This window comes from Nesoenas mayeri (genome assembly GCF_963082525.1).
Source record: "Nesoenas mayeri genome assembly, chromosome: 2".
Classification (NCBI taxonomy): Eukaryota; Metazoa; Chordata; class Aves; order Columbiformes; family Columbidae; genus Nesoenas; species Nesoenas mayeri.
Genome location: NC_137543.1, coordinates 150,036,245 through 150,044,649, shown reverse-complemented (window position 1 = coordinate 150,044,649; position 8,405 = coordinate 150,036,245). Strand labels below are relative to the sequence as shown.

Here is an 8,405-nt window from a genome sequence, read left to right as displayed (position 1 = left end):
CAACAGCGCGTCAATTAACAAACAAACGCCCCGTCCTGGGAGGACGACAACCCCCTGGGACGGCCCCGCCGCGCACCGAACCCGCGCCCGCCGTCCGCAGACGCTCCCCTTAAGGTGGTCCGGATACGGAGGCACCGCCGCCCCTCCTCCTTTCCCAGCACGGGCGGGAGAAAGCAGCAAGTGCCCCCAGGGCAGCCACACGCCCCCCCGGGAGGGGGGCACGGCGGGCAGCGGCCTCCGCCCGCGGTGCGGCGAGCCGGGGACAGCCCGCGGCCTTGCGCGGCGGCGCCTGCGCGGGGAGCGAGGCGGGTGCGTGCCGCCCTACCCGCACAGGGCCTCACGGCTGCGGGCGGCGCGGCCCCACCACCGGCACCGCCGGCGCCCCGCGGGAGCCACCGCACAGCGCCTCAGTAAGGGGGCGCGGCGGCTGCTGTGCCGCGCCGCGGGCCGGCCGTGCTCCCGCAGAAGGCGACCCGGGCGGGTTGCGCAGCCCTCGGCACTTGAGCGCGGCTCCGGAGGCGAAAGCCGGAACCGGGCACTCGAAGCTCCGGCTGGGCCGCAAGTCGCTCCCCAGGGGCGGCTGGAGGAGCAGCGGCGTGAACCGACCGGGCGCGCCCACCTGCGGCAGGAGCTGCCCCGCCGGTGGCCGCCCTGGCCCCGCGGGGAAGCGTCCACCTGGCGGGGCCGCTCCGCGCTGTCCCGCGGGAACTTCAGCTCCCAGCCTGCGCGCACGGCAGGTGCGGAGGCAGCGCGGCGTGTTTGCGGGTACCGCTCACCGAGGTGTCTTGCCTGGCAATTCTGCTTTGACTGTGCTCCAGGAACCCCAGTTTGACCGATTTTATGTCTCTTTCCTTCTACTTAATCTCTGGCCGTGACCCCTAGCAGGAGAGCGCCAATACCGCAATTCCCACCGTACACGCGTGCACCGACAGCCGCGCTGTGGGTGACTCCGGGGAGCGAGGTCAGGCCTCGGCCAAGCACCGCTCGGTGCCACCGGGTCCCCAGCCTCGCCGCGCCCCCACCAACACGTGCAGCAGCCGCTCCAAACGCGGCCTCAGCACCGCGGTGCCGGTCACCCAGCGCGCACGGAGGCACAGCCGGCGTTTGCACTGCTCAGCCTGCACCGGCTGAGACCTTCCGCGGGCACCGAAAGTTCGATAGAAAACCGCTTCCGAGGAGGCCGTAAGCAGTGGCTGAACCGCTGCTGCTCCGGGAGCGAACCTGACTTGACCGCGAACCCTCGCAAGGCGAGAGAAGTGCCCTACAGCGGCCCGCCCACCCGGCGGGGAGCGCTTCCCGGTGCACAACCGCACACTTCCCGTATGGACAGGAGCCCGCACAACGCGGGGACAAACCGCCGCCACGTCCCCAGGGGCTGAGAGCGAACCGAGGAGCACCCGCCGCGCCTCAGCCGGGGCGCCGGCTCCACCTTAAGAAGATCTGGGGGCCATCCCCTCGCCCGCTGCCCGGGCCCGACTGATAGGCGGCCGAGGCGGTGGGGGCGGAGCCTGGCGGCGCTCGCTATAAATATTTATGAGCGCGCGGCGGCCGGAGTGGCGCTGCTGGGGCCGGAGAGCGAGAAGTTGCGCGGAGGCGCTGCCGCACTCACCCGCGGTTCAGGTGGCGCGATCGCGGCCAGTGGCGCCTGGCAGCCGGCTCGCCTTGCCGGCAGCACAGGAGGAGGAGGAGAAGGCGGCGGAGAGCGAGGACTGGCCGGCTGGTGGTTCACCGCAGAGCCGGGCGCTCGGGCAGGCAGCAGGAGAAGCCGCTCCGGCCACCCCAGCATCGGCCTCGCCGCTGCCCGCCCGCTCGGGGCGGTGGGAGCCCGGGTGCTGCGGGACGCACTGTCTGGTCCCCGGGACGCCTCAGCCATCTTGACCGCACCGCACGGGGGCTGACGGCGAAACTTCTGTGTCGCCGCCACTTTGTGCCCGGCCGACGCTGAAGAAGCGGCGAGAGAAGCGGCGACCTCCCCTGTGCAGCCAGCGTCGCGAGGAGCGATGCGACGGCTACTGAGGGGCCTTCCTTGAGCGGACCCCCCGGCGCTGCGCGGGGGCTCGCCTGCGGCTGCCCCTCACCGGGTGCTTACGGAGCCGCCTCTCTCCCGGGTGACGGAGCCCTGCGGGGGCAGCGAGCCCTCTCACCTGCGGCCGGCACGGAGGGGGCCGCCCTCCGCCCCCCAGAGGGGTAGGCGGGGCGGGGGGCTGTTGTGGCACCGCGCTCCCCGTGGCAGCTGAGCGGGACAGGAGAGGAGCCGGGACCGCCGCCGCCCGCCGCCGAGCATGGAGTGGAGTTACCTGTTGGAAATCACCTCGCTGCTCGCCGCCCTGTCCCTGCTGCAGCGCGCCGGCTGCGCCGCCGCCTCGGCCGCCGCCGCCGCGTCCTCCTCTTCCTCGGCCAAGGAGCTGTCGTGCCAGGAGATCACCGTGCCACTCTGCAAGGGCATCGGCTACAACTATACCTACATGCCCAACCAGTTCAACCACGACACGCAGGACGAGGCCGGGCTGGAGGTGCACCAGTTCTGGCCGCTGGTGGAGATCCAGTGCTCTAGCGACCTGCGCTTCTTCCTCTGCAGCATGTACACCCCCATCTGCCTGGAGGACTACAAGAAGCCGCTGCCGCCCTGCCGCAGCGTCTGCGAGCGGGCCAAGGCCGGCTGCGCCCCGCTCATGCGCCAGTACGGCTTCGCCTGGCCCGACAGAATGCGCTGCGACCGCCTCCCTGAGCAGGGCAGCCCGGACACGCTCTGCATGGACTACAACCGCACCGACCTCACCACGGCCGCCCCGCCGCCCGCCAAGCCCCCGCTCCGCGGCGCCAAGCCCGGCGGCCCTGCCAAGGCACCTCCCGCCGCCCCGCCGGCCGAGGCCCCGCGCAAGCCGCGGCCGCCGCCGCCCTGCGAGCCGGGCTGCCAGTGCCGAGCGCCCATGGTGTCGGTGTCCAGCGAGCGGCACCCGCTCTACAACCGCGTCAAGACGGGACAGATCGCCAACTGCGCCCTGCCCTGCCACAACCCCTACTTCAGCCCCGACGAGCGCGCCTTCACCGCCTTCTGGATCGGGCTCTGGTCCGTGCTCTGCTTCCTCTCCACCTTCGCCACCGTGTCCACCTTCCTCATCGACATGGAGCGCTTCAAGTATCCCGAGCGCCCCATCATCTTCCTGGCCGCCTGCTATCTCTTCGTCTCCCTGGGCTACCTGGTGCGCCTGGTGGCCGGGCACGAGAAGGTGGCGTGCAGCGGCGGGGCGGGGGCGGGCGGTGCGGGGGCCGGGGCGGCGGGGGCTGGCGGCGGCGCGGCTGCGGGGGCGGCGGCGGCGGGGGGGCGCGGGGCGGCGGGCGGCGCGGCCGAGCTGCAGCCGGAGCTGGCGGTGGCCGAGCACGTGCGGTACGAGAGCACCGGCCCGGCGCTGTGCACCGTGGTCTTCCTGCTCGTCTACTTCTTCGGCATGGCCAGCTCCATCTGGTGGGTCATCCTCTCCCTCACCTGGTTCCTCGCCGCTGGCATGAAGTGGGGCAACGAGGCCATTGCTGGCTACGCTCAGTATTTCCACCTGGCCGCCTGGCTGCTCCCCAGTGTCAAGTCCATCGCCGTGTTGGCGCTCAGCTCTGTGGACGGGGACCCCGTGGCTGGCATCTGCTACGTGGGCAACCAGAGCCTGGAGAACTTGCGGGGCTTTGTGCTGGCACCACTGCTCATTTACTTGGCCATTGGCTCCATGTTCCTGCTCGCCGGCTTCGTCTCGCTCTTCCGCATCCGCAGCGTCATCAAGCAGCAGGGTGGCCCCACCAAGACCCACAAGTTGGAGAAGCTGATGATACGTCTGGGCCTCTTCACCGTGCTCTACACTGTGCCAGCTGCCAGCGTGGTTGCCTGTCTCTTTTACGAGCAGCACAACCGGCCCCGCTGGGAGGCCACGCACAACTGCCCCTGCCTGCGTGACCAGCAGCCTGACCAGGCCCGCCGCCCGGACTATGCTGTCTTCATGCTCAAGTACTTCATGTGCCTGGTGGTGGGCATCACCTCTGGTGTTTGGGTCTGGTCTGGCAAGACTCTCGAGTCCTGGAGGGCCCTCTGCACCCGCTGCTGCTGGGCCAGCAAAGGTGCTGCAGTGGCTGGGGGCACAGGGGCAGGAGCAGGCGGGCAGGCGGCAATTGCTGCAGCAGGAGGACTTGGGGCTGGAGGTGGTGGCTCCCTCTACAGCGATGTCAGCACCGGCCTGACGTGGAGGTCAGGCACTGCCAGCTCTGTCTCCTACCCCAAGCAGATGCCCCTGTCTCAAGTGTGAGGAGGGAAAAAGAGGCCAAAGGTTAGGGAATGAGGGACACCGGCCTGCCTAAAATGCACCCTCACTGTTTGGTGCCATTAATGAACCCCTAATGGTCCTTATTAGCCACAGCTTGTATAGAACAATGCAGCTGGCGGAGGCCCCAGGCTCCAGCCCCCTCCTCCTTCCCCTCCATTCATATGCAGGGAGCATGTACTTCAAGGAGCCAGCTTATTATTTTGCTGGCAGAGGAGGGTAGAAGCTCACCCGTGTCTTGCAGAGGGCAAGGCACTGCAACTTCTGATTCTGGACTAACAGCAGCTCTTTGCTCAAGGGAGGGAGGGTCTTCCTCCCCCCTATCCTGAGGCGGGAGTCTGCTGGGACTGCAGGTTTTTGGGATATTGATGACCAGGCCTATGCCTTACAATACAGACTGAATCAAAACATGTCTTAATTATACACCCCAGCTAAATACGGGTTTCCTACATTAAGGGATGTATTTATATAATTATTTGTTACCTTGTACAGATGTGTAAAATATGTATATATCCAAAGCTATACAGTCTGTAAATTTTTTTTGTAAAAAAAGTGTAGAGGCTACCCCTGTAAGAACAAATCTGAGTATTCTATTTTGTCAATAAAATGACTTTTGATAAATGACTTTTTCAAGCTTTTCCCTGCTCCTGCCCTGGTTATTCCAGCTGTTATGGCTTTAGGTGGTTCTGTAAACTGCAAACTACGTTCATGCCCCAGTCATTACTGTATAGTAGATGGCTCCCTCTGTTAAAGCAACAAGCTACATAGACACAAGGAAAATTGAGTAATTCAACAAGTTGTTCTGAAGAAGTGTTTGCCAAAACAGGGAGGTGCCTTACCAGAGTTCTCTGCTTTTTGGAAGATGGTAGTGTCTTTAAACTGAGCCTTTACAAAAGAGTCATCTCACATGGTGTGTTAAGTATCCTTTTAAAATGGGTGTTATTTTAGGAATGTGCACACACACCTCTCATATCTGTTGTCTCTGTGTCTGTAAGCACCTGCCTTTCCGGGGATGCATACTGAAGTGTAAAAGGTTAATGTTTTAAATTCATAGATCATTGTACTATGGTGGAACAGCGAGTTGAGATTTGTTAGATTAATCTCTTAAGAGATTAAACTAACATCTTAACCTTTCATACTTAACTTTTGTATATCAAATATGGTTCTTTTTCAAGAGAAAAGGTATTGTTCTTCTGTCAGGACTAAGCTAATTTATTTGAGCAGAAGGCTGTTGAATTAACAGAAGAATGCTTTGGCAATTGTTGAACTTTTTACCTGTCTGCCCAGTGGCTCAGAACATCATTCCTTTAAGAGGAGCTAAATGAATAGGGTTAATCTGTAGGGAACTTGGTTTCTTTTGAGTTTGGGAAAACTTTGATCTTTTCTCTTCACCAAAAGTGATGTATAGTCTGAAGTTTCTTTCCCTGCTGCCTGGTTCCTCTTGTTGCAGACCAATTGGCCACCATGGAGCCTTAAAGTTCTTCAATTAAAGGGACGTGGGACTTTTTTTCCCTTTTTTATTTTTCTTTTTTTTTTCTTTTTTTTTTTTTTTTAATTTTAAGAGGAAGACTTGTAACAGTTAGTGAACACCAGAGGGAAAAGGGAGAACAGCCTTTTAAACAGCTTTTCCCTGCATTGTTAGCCAGACTGCAGGCAGCAAGGCATGGCTTGGAGCATTATAGAAAAGAGCTATGAATGCCCTACAGGTGGTCTGCTCACATAATCTCCCCAATTTAAAACATTTTCCTTTACAGGACAATTGCATTACAAAACTCCCTTCTTTTTTGCTCCTAATTGAACCAAAGAACAACTACAAGATTTTATTTTAAAACTGAGTGTCTAAAAAAAAATGAAAATGTATTAACTAATCTGTTTTCTAAAATGGGATCACTCAGAATAGCAGGACTAAAAGCTGCATTAGACATTATTCCAGATATTTTTATGCCTTCTGCTTATATTCTGTCAAATTAGCCATCATTTAAAAGCAATTGGTTAGGTTGTGTGCTAGCAGTGAAAAGATAGCCCCAGGTCCCTTATTAACCTGTCAATCATGATAAGAGATGGGCAGCTACCCTACTAATGACACAGATATCAATCATGATTTGTGGGAAAAAAACTTGTTCCATTGAGCACTGACTTGATTATTGGTGTCCCTTTCAAAGATCCCGTAACTTAATAGACTCTTCCACTTCTACAAAGTTACCAGGATCATGAAAAGGAGGAATTTAAAATGCCAGTCCCTATCTCCTTGAAGGGAAAAAATATTCTTAACTTCTCAAATGCAAAGGACATTGCACTGGGATTTATGCATGGTGCCTATTTATACACCAATTGACCAGGATCAGAATCTTGACATACCTGTAAGTTGGAAAGGCTCTCATATTTTCCTGTGTTGTTGGAAACATTTTTTAACAGTTGTTGGAACATTTAAATCAACATGGCAATTTTCCCTGCTGTCAGTGAAGCGAAGGTAGAGGTCTATCTTCCTGCTGGGGAAGCCCCACATGCAGAAGCACAATCACTTCTTCAGATAAAAATCTGTGTTCCTTCCCCTCCAGTGGATTCTAGTGAGGAAGACTGAGGGGAGGTACAGCCACAACTGTTCTGTGAGAACTTGTTTAGATAGTTCACTCGAGACTGCAACAAGTTCACTGCTGCAACAGGTTGCTAGTGCTGAGATAAAAGCATTTTTTAGTAAAAGATAGGAAGTAGCTCTGTGGCTCAGCCTGCCCTGGAATGAGCCAAGAGGTGCTGCAGGCGGACTTAGGAAAGCACTCACAGAGCTGGCTGGGTTAACAAGATGCCTGCTTTGGCACTTGGAAGTAACAATGCAAAAGTTAAACAAATAAAAATGAGACAAAAATCAAATTGCTAGAAACACAAACCTGGGGAAATGGTGCTAGAGAATTTAATTTACAGGTGCATATTTTTTTTTGTGAATCAACATAAAATTTATGTCTATGAAACAAACAAACAAACAAAAAACGAACAGCAAGGTATTTAGGTACACAAGAAGTAAAAATCCACAGCTACACAGAACTTCATGCTATTATGACACCCTTTACCAGGCTTCAAAGATAAATATGCTGTGAAGACCCAAAATCTATTGGTGAGTTGGTAGTAGGAGTTACACATTACTTTTCAAGGTCTGATGACAAACTGCCTTCTCCCTAAATTTGCCAGAGCTACTAAAAATAGTTCCAGCAGCCCCGTGGCCCAAGCCCTGGCCTGCAGGCTCACCCGCGGGCAGGGCCAGCGCCCGTGTGCCCCGGCAACCGCACCAGCCCATGAGAGCTGAGGGAAAGCTTTGTTATCACTGGTGTGGCTCCACGGCACAACTTGTATAGCAACATTTGGAGAGCTGGGTAGATGGCAACTAAGAGCCACATGCAGCTCACAGAAAGGTCTAACTGCTCCATTTAAGAGAGTGACTAAGCTGGGTGAGAAACGTGGTTTGGGATTTGGTTTTTTCTTCTCTGGTACGCAACATACCTCGAGTGTTCCTTTTCTTTCCTGCTTTACGTGTTCCTGCTTCAAAAGGAAATCCTGTGGATTCTTCTCCTCCTGCCGTAATGACTGAATATTCCCGCAGCCCCTGAAGGAGCTGGCCCAGCTGCCCATGGGCCTTTTAGGAAGGGGCAGAGCAGTGTGGGGGTCCTGCAGAGCCTCGGGAGGGACCCCACACCTCCCCGGCCCTGCTCCTGCCTCAGGTGCCCTGCAACCTGCTCCAAAGTTTCCCCTGTGCAGGGGGAGATTCCCTGGAGCTTTGCTAATCAATCATGGAAGGGAAGGGACTTCAGACAGGGAGGAATTGAGAAATTCTTATGTATTGAAATAATATTACTGTGGCCAGTCTTTCTAGGAAGGCTATGAAGGCCAAGACTGGCACACAAGAAGTCTTTTTTCCTTCTTTCTTACACAATATTCTAAAATCAAAGTATTGGGGTACTCACCCATGAAAGAGTTCTTCAAATGTGCTCGACTAGTCCTTAAAGGTCTCCTAGGTGGGGTAGGAAAGCCAGAGGCAGAGGTGCCTCTGTATGCTCACTACCCACAACTTGCTTCGCCCCAGCTTCAGCGCCTCAACTCTTCCCAGATTCC

The 8,405-nt window shown here is 56.9% G+C and overlaps 1 protein-coding gene across 1 annotated transcript; it reads left to right on the top strand.

The window, feature by feature from the left end:
* Nucleotides 1-2,282: 2,282 nt before the first annotated feature.
* FZD8 (frizzled class receptor 8) lies at nucleotides 2,283-4,808 on the top strand (the record flags this gene model as incomplete). The annotated part of the gene is made up of 1 exon (XM_080339376.1): nucleotides 2,283-4,808. The coding sequence occupies one exon, from the start codon at nucleotides 2,283-2,285 to the stop codon at nucleotides 4,287-4,289; it is 2,007 nt and encodes a 668-aa protein (XP_080195502.1). The 3' UTR covers nucleotides 4,290-4,808.
* Between the last annotated feature and the right edge of the window lie 3,597 nt (nucleotides 4,809-8,405).